General features: G+C 35.5%; 1 protein-coding gene across 2 annotated transcripts in view; it reads left to right on the top strand.

Moving 5' to 3' along the window:
- TMTC2 (transmembrane O-mannosyltransferase targeting cadherins 2) overlaps window positions 1-18,958 on the top strand; it is a 254,213-nt gene that overhangs the window by 211,749 nt on the left and 23,506 nt on the right. For both annotated transcript variants that reach the window (XM_055712368.1, XM_055712369.1), the window contains 2 exons: window positions 8,789-8,903; window positions 16,091-16,154. In XM_055712368.1, the coding sequence (XP_055568343.1) occupies window positions 8,789-8,903; window positions 16,091-16,154 (179 nt within the window). The remainder of the gene's footprint in view (window positions 1-8,788; window positions 8,904-16,090; window positions 16,155-18,958) is intronic.

The following is an 18,958-nucleotide window of genomic DNA, read 5'->3' on the forward strand; positions in this document are numbered from 1 at the left end:
TGTAGATTTTCTTCATGTTATCTGGGTGGGGTTTTTTACAGAAGGTTAACTGGTTAAGTGCTGTTTTTATTTCCTTCACTTTCATCCTAAGTCTTTCTAATCATTGTTTCAGGACAGGACTTTTAGCCCTTTTTGATGCCTAAATTTTCACCTGAGTCTATGAGCACTTTGTATCTGTCTTGCCTCCAAAGATGACTGCTTTACCACTCCTAAGTCTCAGCCTGAAAATGGATTGGAACTACTGTGGTTTAAGCTTCAAAATAAATTTCACTGAAACATGATAGCAGTGGATTTTCAAGTACCATTTTTCCCCCTGTTTTTAAGCCATAGTTACATGTGTTAGTGAGTGTGAAAGTTTACATATGTTTACAGATATACATTCAGATTCTTAGATGTGATGATGTATTTATAATATTTCCGTGTAGTCACATTGTTCACGGTGCTGGAACTTTGTGTCTTTGTTCTTCACTATCTGAAGAACGGCCTAGGAAAGCTTTATTTTTCTCCCATATATTTAAGGAAAAGATCTTTTGAAGAAAACAGTGTAATAATGAAAAATGTCAAAGTTATATTGACAAGTAAGAGAAATAACAACGAATACCCAGTAATGAAGTCTTACTCAAGAGAGTTTTGTGCCAATGGAAGAAATATCACCTTAGTCCTTAGGAAGGTCAGGTTTTATCTTTGTCAATGAAATGAATAAAACTTACTTCACAATCCCTAATTCTGGTGAATGAATTGTCCCTTTCTGACTGACAGTTTAGCTAAATACAGTATATGCCAAATGATAAATAAAACAGAGTGCATGCATCTGCTCCATTGGGAACACCAGATGCTACATGATGATTATGTATTGAGAAACTAAATTCCTTGATGAGATGAGGTCAAAGCCAACCAGATGTAGTATATCCATCACTAAGTCGCTTTGCCAGCCTTCCCAATATGCACTCATGAACATTTCAGCAAATAAAAGGGGTTTTGCCATTTAAAATCTTTTGGAAATCCTAACATTATAATGATTTTGTAGGGAAACTATAATGCAAGTTTATGATACTCAAGTAACTCATATTCATAGAATATAGGTGCCCTTTGGAGGAATGGTCGGTCTTTCTTGAGCATACAGTACCATCAGGTTAAGACCCTGACTTTGGACTATGGCTTATACCTCCTTATACAATATGAGTGAATGCAATTCCAGGAAGACATGGTTCCTAGACCCAAAACAGGAAGAGATGTAACGGACTCACGGAAAGGTTTCATTAAGCTTCCAACCTTTCTGCTTGCAGGACTCTCTCCAGTAACTTTGATTTAAGAAAATCTTTAGCTACTACCAGAAACAGAGCTATTCCGAAGAATATACCAATTTGAAGTCATCTTTCTGGTTTTCTTGGCAGCTGTGAATGAGTGTACAAAGGCGTATGTACATAAATTGTCAAGTCCTTTTTGTTGCTCCCTAGGCTGTTGCTATCACACAACATTAGAAGATTATTACAAACCACTATAATAACTACTTATTCCAAACTCCCTGTAGAACCAGTCACTTAAGTGGAATGCAGTGGAGTATTTCCAAACAAGCTAGGTCACTGACCCTAAACGCTGTGGAATTTCGATGTTTCTTCCCTTCCCTTGAGTTTATCCTTAAATCTAAGCATTCTGACATCCCGAATACATGGTTGACTCTGCTTCCTCAGCACAATATACTAGACTGCTCAAGAGATGTGGTATAGAAATTACAGATTAGAGACAGGGCTAAAAATGTGGCTTTATGCTTTTTCATGTTGCCAGAATTTGGAGGTTCTGCAGGAACTGAAAAAAGTCTGTGGCATGAACAACCTTGGAGACTTCTTTGTTAATGATCACATTTTGACCTATGTGGGCCAGCTCATTATGGGGATTTTTTGAAGAGATAGCATGGAGGTGCTAGAAAAGTGCAACTGGATAGTTCTTTCTCATCCAAATTTCACTTTTCCAAACCTTATACATCACCAGGTATCTGGGGAATGACATAGGGCCCAGAATCTTTCTTACTATTTGTAAAATGTGAGGTACTCTGTATTACATGTTTTTATCATTAATCTTTTGGTTTAGTGAGAGCTTCCAGTGATCCAGATGTGGTCACAAGTTCAGTTATCAAGTCCCAAAGGCTTGCTTTTTAATTTTTTTTTTCTTATCTCTGGTCATTCCCTGGATGACATCCAATGGTATATTTAGCACAATTGGAACAGAGGAGTATTTCTAACAAAGAAAAAAAGCTAATAAAAAAGGTTTTTCCAAGCCAGTGCATATATTGTTGTTGCGGCACCCACTGCCTTGCGTAGTCTTTCTGTATATTTTGTTTGCAACGGAATAATCTTCTCCATGGGAACCAACTGAGGAAATAAACTCCTGAAAAGCTCTTCCAGCAGGAAAGCCAGAGAACGGCTTTAGATAAAGGTAGAATGGGATATAAGGAGCAACAAACCAAACTGGAATGCTGCTACCATCATGTAAGTTCTCTTTGCTTCCCCTGCCACATCCTACATATTCACCAAGAAATTGTCTAAACACACTGGAAAGTGGGATTTTTAAGAATATTAGGTCATGTCTGTTGACTGGGCATCTTGCAACATTGATTCATCACCTGCAAAGCTTTGGAAATCAACCTGGAGTCAAGGTCCCTCCTCTTATTTCTTCCACAGAGTGCTACTGAAATTTTCCATTCAGAAATCTGGTTGCATCCGCTCTTTTGCTCTGCATTGCCACAGCAAAGTTAAAGTTGATAGTGACTTCAGTGGTGGTTCTGCTCATGCCAGTGAGAATGTAGTTCAGTTCTCAAGTCACAATCTTGCAGCTTTACTGTGTGCTTCAGAGACAAGACAGAATGCATTGGGTCAGCCAGAACCTGATCTCTGTTCTGGTTTCTATTGAAACTTGAAATGCTTTGAAAGCACCAACAAATATTCAGCTTCACATTCTCAATGATGAATGTGCTGAAAGAACTTCTAGTGAATTTTATTATAAACATATTTGACAGTTGAGTCTATGATCTTGATATAGCTTCTTTTCGTGTTAATATAGTTGTTTACATTGCTGCAATGGAAGGAGAAAACTTTTTTGAAGAGGATAAGGTGCAGAACACTTGGTGACAAACATACATTAAACCAAGCAAATGCTAACTGTTCCCTATTATGGTGGGAATGGAAGTTCTTCCCTTCTTATTCAGAAGGTAATTTACTCAGTTTTGCTTGAATTACTAAAGGTATCAGGACAAAATAATAAGTTGTTGAAGATTGAGTAAGTGCAGAACCAACCACATGCTGAGAACGTTCCAAATGGTTTATTTCAAAGGCAGCAGTAGCAAACCCAGCTATTTCAGAAACCTCTGTTCTGGTACAAAGTATCTTTGAATGTTTGCCAGTGAACAAAGGAGAGGGAACATTTCAATTAAAGAAAGATTGGTGCAACTTTAACTTTTACCTAGTAAAATAAAAACGTATAGTGCCTGTAAGGAGTAGTTGAGCCGATTCTAGAGGAAGGCACTAATGCATTTGTGCTCTAAACATAAAATATTGTCACACACATGCATATTGCAACCAATTAATACCATTTATGTTACAATAAAGCAGCAGAACTACCAATTCAGATGTATGGCTTTTAAACTGGTGTTGGCACATGTCTTAACAAAAAGCTTTGCAAATGTTCATGATCATTTTAGAAAGACAATTATACAGAGTAGAGAGCGGTATGCTTCCGCCTCTGTGGATAAATATTTGTTACAAATTTTGACAGAAGATGAAAGAAAGTTGTGGTTTTCAACTCCTACCTAGGAACTGGATTATTTGTTGTTGTTGTTTATATTACATATATAGTTTTATTTTACTTTTCAGTAGATTGCATATATTGCCTCACATTTTTTTTGCCAAATATACACTCAAAACCACTGTTGACAATTTGCAAGAAAAAGCGTGTTTGAACAAGACTGTAGGTACAGAATTTGTCAGCTTCTATGCCATTTTTGATGCTTAGATAGCCTAATTTATGGAAAAATGACTTAAGAGGATAGTGAAGCATTGAATCAGTTCTCTGCTGTCAAAGGTCTTCACAAAGTCTTGACTCCACATTGAGTCTCAGCTTTGTGCTGTCTAGCAAGAAATGTGGAAAATTCTATTAAAAAAGTAACATTGTTCCAGGCAAAGAATAGTGGTGTTGAAGATCACACCTGAACATGGACTGTGGATTTCCCACTCCTGTTTTAGAAGAACAGTAATGAAAAAATATGCTTTCCTAGAAGAAGGAAACTCTGGGAATAAGAGCTTCTAGAAAGCTGTTTTCTCAAAAGCTGGTTCTGATTCCAAAAAACAAATCGGGCTACCATGATTTATGTTGTTGGCAAGAGTCAGAGTCATGACACCTGCAATAAGAAAGCCGTGTATGTGATATTGAGCAGCGTCTCATAAATCATGCTGTTTGCCAGCTGCCTGTTAGAGTAGAAAATCCTGCATGTAAATTTTGACCCACACAAGTGGTTCCTGGATCCAGAGGCTTGTGGATCAGACCTTCCAATCCACCTTCAACACCTTGGCAATAGTCTGCCCTGCTAGTGCTTTTCTCTTGGGAAAACACATCTTTATGGCTTTGACAGGGAAAGGTTCAGAAGTTTGCTTTTTAATGAAGAAAGTGCAGCAGTAAACTGCCAATCCAGTTCATTCTTGTATGAATTTAGTATATCATATTAATAGGAATGGTGGTTAACACTTCAAATTAGGATAGCTCTACTTAGGTGCTTTAAATTAAATTTAGATGTGTGAATAAAATTAGTCTGCCTTTCAGAAGAACTTGGCAAATCAATTCTGAACTGAAAGTTTCCACCTTCTAATGGGTCTGGCTGGGATAGGGTTAAATTTCTTCATGGCAGCCTGGATAATGCTCTGTTTTGGATTTGGGGCTATAACAGCCTTGGTAACACACCAGTCTTTGGCTGTTGCTGAACAGTGCTTGAACAGTGTCAAGGCTTTTTCCCTTTCTGTCCTCTCAGCCAGTAGGCTGGGAATAGGCAGGTGATTGGGAGAAGACACAGCTTGGACAGCTGATCCAAGCTGGCCAAAGGGATATGCCAGATCATATTACATCATGTTCAGCAGTAAAAATTAGGGTAGAGGAATAAGAGCAGTTTTGGCTTCTGAGGTGGCCTTTGTTTGAAGGCTGGATGGGCATCAGTCTACATGTGGGAAATGGTGAGCGATTTCCTTCACTGTTTTTCTTTTTTTCTTTCCTTCATCTATTAAACATTCTTTATCTTGGCCCACATGTATTCTTGCTTTTCTTCTTCCTGTTTTCTCCCCTCACCCTGCTGGGGTGGGGGGCAGTGAGACTCTGTGTGAGTGCTTGGATGCTGGTGGGGGACAACCCACCACACACCTGTACACTCAGGTATTGACTTCCCACTAGATTGGGAAGATAGCAGTCAATTATATTTATATCCCATCCAATTAATGAAATGCTTAACCAACAGCCAGCTTAAATCGCCTCTACTCAGGCAATGAGTTAAGTCCATTATGGGGTGTACCCCTTTCCTGTTTGCTTTCAGTGTTCTATAAAGGTTTGGGTGTGAAGGATGCCATAGTTGGCTTTAAGAGGGCGTGCTGTGTATCATCTGCTACCTACCCACTCAGCATGACTTATTGCTGCTATTATCAACTCCATACAGGGGAGAGACTTGTTTATGGTGATGCACAGTGCTAGAATTTTCTTTTCTGAAGAACTGAAAGTTTTACTCATACTGGACCAGTGTCATACAGTACTTGCAATTGGTTTTAGTTAACTTTGGTAATAAAGATAATGCTTTAATGTGTTATATAGAAGAATAATCCTATTATAGAGACACTTTTTAGAGACCTAGTAGTACATGGAGGGTGAATTCTGTTTTTAACAATTTAAAACATTAGTTTAGAGTAGTCTACATGGACACACCAAAAATGTTAGCAACAAATGGAATGTATGCAGCCAAAGTCTCAGAAAAAACAATTAATAAAAACAAGCTTTTAGCTAAGGCACAGTACATTTGCTTTTCAGTAAACATATATAACGCTGTCATGTTTTAAATTAGACTTCTTATAGAAATCTAAAGCATGTATGAGTTTCATAGTATCTTCAGTATATGTTGGTAGGGACCTATTAAAAGAATTAACCTTGCTTAAGAGCACCAGTAAATCATTAGTATTGGTTTGAAATATTTTCCAATAATGTTATATTTTTAGAAATTACATGGATAAAGCGCGAGAATTTTACTGTTTAATAAAATTAATCTAAAGTCAAGAAATTTGTTGTCACATGAAGTAGAATATATCAATTACTTTTTGTTACATTGGGGTAGTTACACATAAGTTAGTATCTCTCTTGAGCTTCAGTGCTAAGTGTTTCATACAGAAAACCGAAAGTATGTTTCTAAAGATCTGACTCTAAAAATCCTGGAGTAATTTTCATTGAAAACAATAATGAGAGGTTTTTTTCTCCTTATGACCAGTTGACATTATTTTTGAATTCTAAGCTGTAAAATATTTTTCCTAAATTAGGTATAGAATTTTGTTGAGAATGATCTTGAATGTTAACCTTTTAAATTTCAAGACACAGTGATGTCCTTTTTCTTCCCCCTGGCTGGAATTATCAATAGGACATGCACTTACTAGTGTCTCATTCTGCTAATCCAGTGCTTTCATTAACAAAAGAATCTTAATGTTAACAGTTTGAGGCTGGTTTACTTTAGCACGAACCTAAAGATTAGAGATACTCTTTTAGTTAATTTGTGAAAGAGAATTTGAATACTAGTTGGTGAAGCTTGTTTCACAGATTTCTCTTTAAAGAAAATGGTAACTCAGCTGAAATCAAGAGATATGAACTGATTATTGCAGTTGGTGGATCTACTTGTCTGAGACTTTTCAGATTCATATTTTTAGTTTGTCCTGCTACATATAAGGCATACTCCAATGTGGTACCCAAAAGAAAAGAAAAACAAAAAGAAAAATAAAGAGCAAATTTGTAGCTTTTGTAAACATTTATTGTTTTTTTTCCCTTCATAGGAGACTTGCATTAGTGGCTCAAGTGACAATCTCTAATTCTGAAGGCTAATTAATTTCTTGTGATCCAAACTCTTCTCAAACTATTTTTTTCTTTTGATGGTTTTATATTTATTTATTTATTTGTTTACTTACTTAATGTTCTATGTGAGAAAGCTTTTTTTGGAAATCGTGTTTCTGCACACGGTAAACACAAAGCATCATAACGCATGAAAGGACGGTGCATATTAGAGTGCAGATGTAACTAAAGCAAGTAAACCGTATGCTATGAATCCAGAAAGGCACCTGAATGTTTTTACAAGATTTTTGCAGATCTGAATAACTAAGATATAGGTGACTGACTACGTAAATAATCTTCCATCTCTTGCCCAGTTGAAATGTACCCACAGAGAAAGCAAAAAGCTAGGAAAGCTGTCTCTCATCACTTTTTGTATTGAGATATTTTTTTCTGCAAATGTATTTATTGTGCCAAAGCATCACTGGATTCACTGTGCCCCTACAGACCTTGCTAGCTGTGGTTAAGTGGGTTTTCTGCATAAGCATATAACGAGCATGAAAGTAATAGGGAATGAATGAGGAAAGGAAGCAAGAAAAAAATAAAATCCCTTGCCATGAGAGGAATTCATTTGCTCATTGCTTACTGTTCCTGAAGAGTCTTGTGACCTTTGATAGCTTGGTGGACTTTTTGTTGAGTAATCTTACTTTACCAAGTAAGAAAAAAACAGGAAGGATGGGACGCTGGAATGTATAATAGCCATACTGTAAGATAGCATTCCAAATATAAAGTTATGTAGACACAGAGTCTAGACAGCTGAAACCCTTTGAAAAGTTGTTGATCCAAAAATAACATATTTTACAAATTAGGTGTGAAAAAATCATTATAAGGAGTAGAAATAGAGTGGTTTGAGTACCTTCCAAATTATTTTTTTTTCCTTTTCTTCAAAGGAAAACGCATTTTTATAGAGTTCTACTAATTCTTATGTGTTTTGTTTTGAAACTACTGGAATTTAGTTAAAGTTTGGTTAATGCTAAAGTATTCATTCTTTTCAGTTTTAGCTTGACTTGATTATGATAATGTCATTTGTAAAAATTCAGTCATATGATTTTAGCAGTCTTTTTTTTTATGTGAAAGGTGTAAGTATCGTGTAGTACATTTGTAAAAAGCTACCTGTTGTGATTCTCTTAGTGTTACTGAAATACCTGATAAAATAACAGTTCATCAAGGTATACACATATATAATAATTTTAAAGCAAAGTATCATGTATAATTCTAAAGCTGAAGAAATATGTTTGCATGTATATATATATATATAAAATGTGATTTTGAGATATGCCTTTAAAATAGGAATTTATTCCATTATTAGATGCTATTTTATTTAATTTCATTTTGTTCTTAGGAAGTGAAGATCACTGTACAGGCAGAAGGGAAAGTTCTTAAGTAGCAGGCTTCTTGGGGATTTGGAGTATTGTTTCTTGATGGCTGAGTTTTACTGTAGCTTTCTCACTATTCATAAATATGTTCTGCAAATATTGCAGTTATATTACCTGTCATATTCATTGCATTTTTTCTATATTGACTACATTTTAAAGATATTGAAATAAGAGCAGATCAACAAATAACTAAACATTGAATATAATACATGAGACTATTTTTTTTTTAATTCCTTTTCCTAACTGTCTGAAGTATTATCCATCAGTTATTTTCTGTGGGCTCACTTTCATGCACTTCATTGCAGGACAGTTCCTCCTAGAAGAATCCCGCCTGATAGAAGCAGCTGAGATGGCAAAAAAGGCAGCTGAACTTGATAGAACAGAATTTGATGTTGTTTTCAATGCAGCCCATATGCTCAGGTTAGTGCTTTTACATCTACCTTACTTGATTTTCCTCCCTTCTTCTAGAGGAAAAGTCTTTACAGCCTTTGCTTACACAATATTCTTTTTAAAGCCCAACAACTCTTTTGAATAATTAAATATTGCTAATCAGATAAAGAGGATTGGAGTGACGATGTTTTAGGATTTAGCACTTTCTAATTTTCTGTGCATTATCTCATAATTTCTTGCTTTTAGAAAAGTCTGTTTTTCACAAGCAAGTAATCTTTTTGCTTGCATGCAAGAACAAGTGTTCCTTCTGCAGGACTTCCTTTCCCCTGATTTTTAGAAACAGCATGCATAGCAACAGAAAATATAGACCATATTTCTGATCTGGATATAACTAGAGAATACTGAGAATATTAAGTTTTTTGTTAATATCAGTAGGGAATGCTACAATAATTAGAAATCTAAATATTCCCAGGCTAATTATGACTTTGAGACTCATAGGAGCACTTAGTGATATTATCAGAATCTGTGATTTAAAGTGTAGTCTTACATCTAATTCTGTTCTCCTATCTGAATAGAATAAAATTTTAGACATCTTTTTTTTCCTTTTAAAGCTGTCAGACCTGGATATTCAGTAAAATTAAGCTTCTGCCTGAACATTATCATTAAACTCGCATTACTGTAATAGGTATCCTCCATGCTTATTTCTAGAATAACTATCTAGTTATTGCCTATTGTCCACTTAACAGCTATGAGGATACTTGATTTCATTTAGATTATATGTATGCTTAGAAAATGCATGAAAAAGGAAATAAAAAATATACTTCATTAGCACAAAACAGTTATTGAGATAATTTCTCTGATGAAGATATCTCACTTGGCTTTTTATACTTTTAACATTTAGAATTTGAAATGTAAGGGGAAAAAAATAGTGTTACAGAGATTAAATCTGCTTCTAGCCAAGTGACCTGTCTTTCAGAGTGAAGACTTAATGTAAGAGGATTTTGAAATAAGCCCCAAAACACACTTTGAGAAATAACTCCTAACTGCTTGTAGATTAGAAAGGAAAGCAAGACAAATGGTTCACCGGTAAACAACAGTTTGTCCTGCTGCAGGTGTATTAGCTATTTTAAGGATCCTTCTCTTCCCCCTGATTATTTTGTGAATGATACCTCTCAAGACAGAATTCAGTAATTTGAAACATTTAGATTAATGAAACAAATTCACAGCAATGAGAAGCATAGCAAGTTTAAAAAATAAAAAAAAGGCTTGGTGGTTTAGTTTAGCTGGAATCCAACTGTGCTCCTTTGGGATACCCAGTTGATCTAATTTTTCACTTAAATACTCAGCTTTCTTTGTGGGAGATCATAATGTCTTCCTAATATGCTCTGGGAGTCTAAAGTGGTCTGGAGGATTTAGCAAAAGTCAGGGTGGCGAAGTTAAATTCAGTGCTTCCAAGTATTTGCGTTAAACTGCATGTGTTATGATCTGACTGATTTTTGCTAAAAGGTTATGATTCTGTTGTCTGCCTTTGTTCACTGCTTTACTTAGCAGTTTATTCAGTATATTGCTTACATAATAGGCATTGCACAAGGGGAATGTACATTCATACATTAGGAGAGAGCAGCTACAAATCCGTCATGAGTCTGTGGGACTTCAGAAGAGGCTGATCTTCAGGATATTTAAAATGATGGAGAGCTGAGGTGATTCCAAGAAGAAAGCAGATACCAAGATACAAAGGAGGAAGGAAAGGAGGGAGTACTCAGACTAGTATAGAGTGATACAGCTAGAAACTATGGATGCTAAAGACAGTCATAAATGAAAGGCTGATATTATTAAATATAGTAGCTTCATGTAGGTGACAAACTGCTCTTTAGGCACTGCAGACAGCTATAAAATCTGCCTGGTAAGTGTGTAAGAGTTTTGAATGGACCACACAGCTGTGAGGTAGAAAATAAATTGTAAAAGTTCACAGGGCATGGAAGCAAGTTGACTGTTGTGAGAAAGTTGTGTTGTGGTCTAAGAGATAGGAATTGATATTAATGTGGATGATGTAAGGTTTCCAAAATGACTGGGAAGTAATAACAGCAACTTAGATTTTTGTGTAAATTCTAATATTTTTTTCAGACCAAATATTCTACCCAGTTATGTACTGTTGAATTAGAAAGGAGTCGTCTTTCCCTCCAGTCATACTTCTTTTTCCACCATGAGCCCAAGGGGTGTCACGAGTTTCAGAAACGTGTAGACATTTATTTATAATTGCCAGCAAATTCTTTCAAACTTGGGATATAGCTGCTTTGGATAGAAAAAAATCACAATATTCCCTCCAAGTCCAATTTTTTTTTTTTCTACTCTAGTGCTATTTTTTTTCCCTTTTTCTTAATGCCTTTACTCCCTGAGAAAAATATTTAAATTAAAATGCAACCTAAATAAAAAATACCAAGTTTTGAAAATTTTTAACTGGAATGCTGTGGGGTTTTTTTGTTTTTTTTTCTTAAATTTGCAACAGAATTGTTAATTGTGTTCAAATGTAGTAGCAATATTTGTAGATAGACTGTTCTCAGTTCAGCAGTCACAAGAAAGACTCCTTCTGTCAGGTATTCCAACACTGTTTGCTTCCTCTCCTTGTGACTAAATCTGAAGTTGAAATCAAGAAAAAAAACCCTGATTTAGTTCTGTTTGCAGTCTTGAGAGACCTCCCTGTTCCTAATTACACAAACATAGTTATTAATTCTTTTGCCTAGATAACTTCTGTAGGATCCTGATAATGCAGTGCCAGATGAATCAAGTCATCTGTAATAGCAGTGGGATGTGGGATGAATGTAATTAATTTCTTTGCAACAGTCTGGTAACTTTCAACTTGCATAGTACTTGCCTGTAAGATTTGTTTTCTCAAGAAATTTGTTTTCCAGACAGCTTCATTCAAGGATCATGTAGCTGTTTGCATAGTTCTTCTTAAAACAGTAACTGGTCATGTGTTTTACTTTTGTAGTATTTGCTATGCTCTTGGTTATAAGAGTTTGAAGCCTTTCAGCAAAGCTAGGTACATTTTAATGGAATGTAGTGAAGCATATATTTGTACTGCCATATGGCTGCTGTAGCTTCAGTGACTGAGTCATGTATTAACAGTGCTAAGTTTCACTTTGTGTGTACTGAGGTGAGCTGCCATGAGATGGGTTTCCTGTGATCTAGGGGGTGATTGCTTTTAGAATGAGGAATGACACCACCGTACTAATTGGAAACAGGAAAAGTGCTTTATGTTGTTTCTAAATGAAAATAAGCATAGGAAGAAGAGCTTTGCATAAAAGCACATTTTGTAGGAAGAATTGGGGTTTTTTTTTCACACTTCCATAAGTGGGTTGTTCTGGTAAATACTCATATTACATGAAGTTATAGCATGTCTGTTGCCTATTTGAAAACAGAAGTCTAAATTAGAACAATACTACATGACATAGTCTTTGTTTTTCAATGAATTTCTGTGAGAGTATTTTGGCTCCTGAAAGTACATTGACTGACCACAGATAGCTGCTGGCACTGTCTCATAGGCACAAGTTCACTCTGTGTTACTGTCTAAACAGATTTTCTTCATTCTAGAATTACTGTCCATGTGTTTAAATATGTATGTATGGCTAAGCATATAGTCTATGTAATTTTTTTAAACAAAAAATGTGAATGAATGGTTAATGTAAGGAATCTGATTATGATTTTGTTGTGACACAAAAAGGTCCATTAAGAATGCCAAGTATCAGTATTCAGTATTTTAAAACAGCAATCTCTTTGAAAAAAAACTGCTTTATAGCTGGGCTGACATCCATGATTTTACTTTAAAAAAAAAAGTCGATACTCTGAAGCCTTATACCAATATGGTTTAACCCCAGCCAGAAATTCAGTACCACACAGCTTCTCACTCACTGCCCTCCACCCCTGGTGGGATGGGAAGGAGAACTGGAAAAAGGTAAAACCCATGGGTTGAGAAAAGAACCGTTTAATAGTTGAAATAAAGTAAATAATTAATAATAGCAACAACAACAGTAACAATAATAATTGTAATGTAGAGGAGAGGGAGAGAGAGGAATAAAATCCAAGGAAAAAACCCAAGTGATGCACAATCCAACTGCTCACCACCCACTGAATGATGCCCAGCCAGTTCCCGAGCAGCGATCAGTGGCCCCCAGCCAACTGCCCCCAGTTTATATACTGAGCATGACATCCCATGGTATGGAATATCCGTTTGGCTAGTTCAGGTCAGCTGTCCTGGCTCTGCTTCCGCCTTGCTCCGTGTGTACCTGTTCACTGGCAGAGTATGGGAAGCTAAGAAGTTCTTGATTTAGGATAAACACTACTTAGCAACAGCTAAAACATCAGTGTGTTATCAACATTACTCTCACACTAAATCCAAAACACAGCACTGTACAAGCTACAAAGAAGAAAATTAATTCTGTCCCAGCCAAAACCACAACAACCAAGCAACTGACAGGTTAAAAATAACCCTACACCATTCACATGTTTATGTATCTAAACCAGTCAGAATTGGTGGTGTTTCTCTCTTAAAGCAGTATTTTTTGCAGTGATCAACACAAAGATTCAAAACGAATGCAAGCTGAATATAACTGTGTGTCAGGAGAACCTAAGAGCTATGTGTTGTGAAGCACATCGATGAGGTGTCACTGGCAGTAAGCTGGAACAAAATACAGGGAACTGGTAGGTCTGGAGGCTCAGGTTAAGAGATATGAGAGAGTAAAAAGATGAGGCATTTTTGTCCCTTAAAATAAGATTGAATGCTAGGTGTTAATGGGGGAAATCAGATACGTTTTCAAGGTCAGTCCTCATGAAAAGATTTAAGATAGAGGTTGAAATATAGCTTGTAACTAGGAAAGGACTATCTTCTGAACTTCTCTTTGCTTCCTTTTCTTCCTTCCTATTTTATTATAAACATTTTATCTAATGTTTTACTCTAATGTGAATTTTGTTACCTTTAGTAGTGTCCTCCTATTATTTGACATTGATCCAGGGCCCTTTCCTGCTCAATGGCATAGGGTTACTGCAATTTCCTACCTCTGTGCCTTTAATTTTTCTCGAGGGAAAGCCATTCCAGGGCTTAACATAGCGATTTTCTAGTTTAGATTTCCAGTGAAAATGGGAACCAGAATTCTGCTGTATCTTAACTGAAGGAACTGCTGCTGAATGCCCCAGAAATGGAACTGGCATATTCCTGATCAGATTAGTGTGGTGTGCATTCATTTCTATAAACCATTTTTAATGGAGAACTATAAATTCAAACTGATTGCAACTTAGGAATTAATGATCCATGTTTCAAGATGTACATGTGGGGGGAAAGCAAGCCATGTATTACCACTAGGCTCAGAGGGGACGAGATTTTAATTTGTTCCATGTTCACATGCCAACACTTTCTGGAGGTGAAGTGTACTGTCTCTATCTGCCTCTTGGATAAAGCACCTTGTTTATTGCACAGAATTTCACCATGTTTAGAAATGTTTTGTTTCCTGACAGTTTTGTGTAAAGTGGAAAAAAAACCAAACCACGAACCTCTGTGACATGTTTCATTTTATGTGCCTTGTAGTGAATCCTGAAATTCAGAAGTATGTGATCATTTTTTTCTGAGTTGTTTCAAGTGCTACTAATGCCCAGCAGGAGTGATTCAGAAGCAGGTTAAATTTATATTTTTAGACATTCAGTCGTTTCTAACCACTGCAACCACTGAGTCAATGATACATGTCCAAAGTAATTTAGAACAGTTAACAGGTATAAACCAGGTTCTACTTGGCAAATTATTAGTCAGGAAGTGGTTTCAGCTTGCATGTGAATTATGTGAGAAACTTCAAAGGGATTATCCTTCCTTCCTTTCGCCTCCCAAGACTAATAACTGTCAAAATGTGTTGATTGGGATTAAAAGCCTATCATTTATTATGTGGTTAATATTTAAAATTTGGGTGGATGGGAACATAAAATTAGAACACAATTTGATCATTGAATAAAAAAGCATGTAAAAGCTCATGTAATGAACAAGGTTAAATCTCCAGATAAAGTGCTCAGTTGATTGATATTCTTTGAGCTAGTAACTGCTCTCAGAAGCAGCAGAAAAGAGAACAAAAAAATCCCACCAACCAGCCCTACTCAGCATTATGCTTATTTTCTATTTTTTCCATTCTGTATCACAGAAGTGCATCTGTATTCACATAACACAAATATGCTGAAGATCTGTCCTAATTCTTCTATGAAAGGACCTAACTTTTCATAGAAAAAAAAAAAAGTATCTTTAGCAGCAGATATGTAGCCTGCCTGATAGTCCTTGTTGTTCTTAAATGTTTACCATCTTGCTCATGACATGTATGTGATCAGCTGATATTCATTGGGCTAGTAGCCAAAAGCAATAGTTGAAGGGAAATAAGAAGGTGGAAACAAAAGGAGAAAACACGAGTTTGAGAGAAGAGATAAAAAGGGCCCGTTGAGACAAAAATGTGTTTAGATTTCTTTGGCAATATTTTGCATTTTCATTTGAAAGCTTTAAAGTGAAAACTCAGAAGAAATAAAAATCAAACTACTAGAAGAATGTAGATGCCATCTATATTAGTAAGGAAAAGAAAAAGAGTTTAGCTGATAATGCTTCAGGTACCCAGCAACTCATCTTGTTCCCTTGGGATATGAGATCTAAATTTAAATCCCCTATCAGTTTGATGTGAGTAAATGTTGGAATCAGAACTGTTTTCTGAATGAATACCCCAAATCATGGAAACCTATTTCTGAGAAACCTTTGTATTTGATACTTATATTTTCTGGAATACAGTGTTCTTAGAAAGAAAACTGCATTATTGTATAATCTACAGCTTCATGATTTACTGTTAGTATAGCTAATTATATATAAAAAAAAAAAAAAAGCCAGATTTTCCTCTGGGAAAGACGGGTATGTCTCTGTTTTTGCCTCAGATGAGTGTTTGACCTTCTGCATTTCTCTCTGTTGTGTACTAATATAATTTCAGAACTAAACAGAAAATAAAGGTAGGCAAAGAGGATTTATGATAATAATAAACATTCTGAACTATAAAAAGTATTATAGATTGACATATTTTGTGCATTTATTAGGACAATATCCCTAAACAGTGGGAAGTAGTTGTGGTGTTTTGTTTTTAGCTATTCTTTAGGTATAGTTTCTTTTTGAACCCAAGGAAAATGAAGTATACTGTGTTTTTCTGTCCTGATAGACAAGCCAGTCTCAATGAAGAAGCCGAGAAGTATTATGAAATGGCAGCAGGATTAAGACCTAATGTAAGTACCTTCTTTAATGATATCCATTACTGAAGTTGATGAACATGCTGCAGTGCTGAACCCTTTCTGCTGAGGAGAAACTTCTTGCTGGAGCATTTGATCTCTTGGCCTATATTATATATGTTATTTTAATGGTTAATTATTGGATAGGTAAAGCTGTTAATTTGTCAAACCAATCACTGTACATTCAAGTTACCTCAGTGAAGGTTCTAGCAACAAATCTTACTTGGCTAACATACTTGGAAAAGATTTCTAGATTTAGATTTCTTTACCTTTAAATGTGTTAACTTTGGAAAGCTTTCCTAATTCCATCTATTCTCGCTAATAAAAGAGGATGAAAGGCTACTCTGTGATCCGTTCAGAGCATTTAAAATGATACATTTATGCTTTTTCCTCTGCCATGAACTTCTGACAAACATTATTGTTCAACAAATTTAAAGATTATTTTACCTCTAAAGTTGTATGTTGACAAAGAAATGCTTATTCCTTGAAGCAGAGATATGGAGGAGTATGTGACAGACCGTTTTTAAAAAGAAAACCTCATTTCCAATCCTATTGCATCAAGAACTAAAGAAATAAAATAGTTTATTTTTACCATTTTTTATTCAGTGTTACATTTCTTTTCAGTTACCTTCACATTTTGGAATAAAAAAATCATGAATAAATGGGACAGATTTTGTTTTAAATATCTAATACTTTGTGCAATAAATCAAATCTAGAACACGCTCCTGTCACAGAAGTCTATAGTGCCAAATATGAGGATACAAGTCAGCAATTTTAAGTTAAAAAAAAAAAACCAACAAAAAACAACAACAACAACAACAAAAAAAACCCAAAAAAACCCCAAGTAAAAAAAAAATACAAGCTTAAACCAATTTTTTTTGAGGCCTAAGATTCAAAACCAACACCAGCTAAGACTCAAAACAAGCTAACAAAATATAATTCAAAAAAACAAAAATACCTTATTCATATGAAATCGCACACTTTCACACAATCTTTTAAGAAGAACTCTCTGAAATCTATGTATTTCTTTAATTCTTACTTTGTGAGACAGCAATTTAGATTTGGTGATTCCTTATGCTTTCAGATGCAAGACTTGGGTTTTTTTTTTTGAATGGGTACCTTAATTTTGAAAGAATTCCCTCAGTTGCCTGAATATTGGTACAGTTCCTCTTCTCTTTTCTGCCATTAATTGTATTTTCAAAATGTTTCTCAGATTATAAAAAAATATATAACCGCATATTAATATTATTATATGCATGAGGTTTCTCAGAGAGCTTTGGAAGTAGCTGAGGGCTTCTAGCTCATGGCAGTGGTACTATTAAAGCTAGGTATTTCTAGGTATTGCTGACAAGCTTTACATGTTAAGACCAAAGTATCCCTTTTGCAGGATAAGATCATCAGAACAGTTTATTATAGCAACTTTCTTCTGACTTTGATTAGTTTAAATGAAAATCTAATAGGCACTGCTGTTCAGCTTTCTTTAAGAGATAATTTAACTTTTACATTCAAGATGATAAAGTTTAACTTTTTAGCTAAGCATAGTATGCATATGGTTCATGAATTTAAAAAAATATTTTAATGATGCAGAGTGGGAAAGTTGTATCCATTTTCACTGCCAACATCAACTGTCTGATGACTCTACAAGGGCAGTCTCTCAAGTATGAAAATAAAAACAGAAATAGTCATACATATCTTTCTTATTATTATTAACTCTCAAATTTAGCATAATAGTTTCAGAGTTGAAGGAAAAGAAGCCACTTGAGGAAATTTTCTAGGTACTAAGCAATATAATGCAGACATGTTAAGACGGAAGATCCCAATCGTTCCAAAGGGGTATGGAATGCAAATTAGGAAACCCTGGTACTACATAGCTACATCTGTAATGGTAAATTATATGCACCCAGGACTATTTTGTGTTGATCCACCCAGCTCCTCAGAGCATACCCAGGTACTGCCTGAGAGACTGCAGTGGCCCCATCCACAGCTGTGAAGGAACCATCTTCACAGCTTGAAAATGCCCATAATTTAATTTATTATTTTGAATATAGCCTTCATATCTTCTCACTGTCTTGTGAATATGAAGGATCATCAAAATTGTATGAGTCAAGATACTAAAGAAATATCCTTAAGCCAAATACAGTGCTGAAGGATTTTTATTTTATTTTTTTGCAGAAAATTGAAAATACTAGGTGTATGAACATGGTATAATGTACAGATGCATGCACACATACAGTTCTGTATATATATATACACATACCTATATGTATATTAGTGTGCACTTGTTTAATGTTAGTTGCTAAGAGGTCTGTTCCCAAATTCCCTCTCGATGAGAATACTGAGTGGCAGCACTAAAGTCTTGTTCTGTGCAGTGGGTCAGCCTTGTTCCTAGAACTATTAAGTGCTAAAAGCATCTGTTTAACAGGAACCTTCCTTCCTCTGGTGCTTCAGATGATACCTGTTGACATTAGTTGATTATGGATCAGGATCCCAAGTAAACTGTCTCTCTGCTTTTTTTTCCAGTATGTTGTGGTTTTTTTCTCCTGTGGTTCCCCAATCCCTCCTCCAGATCCCAAGTTGAAGGTCCATTTCTCTGTTACCAACTTCTTTCCTATTAACTATATCAAGACAATTGTCAGTTATTCTTGAGAATTAGACCTGTGCCTGGCTCCTGAGAGGTTTTCAGCTAATGCAGCCTGAAACAAAACTCAGATTTCCACTCTCTTGCATCCATTTCTTTACAAGTATTACATATTGTGTAATATCTCTAATATCACTACTATAAAATGCCATCCTTAGCAGCA

Source organism: Falco cherrug, chromosome 5 (assembly GCF_023634085.1).
Source record: "Falco cherrug isolate bFalChe1 chromosome 5, bFalChe1.pri, whole genome shotgun sequence".
NCBI classification, from domain to species: domain Eukaryota; kingdom Metazoa; phylum Chordata; class Aves; order Falconiformes; family Falconidae; genus Falco; species Falco cherrug.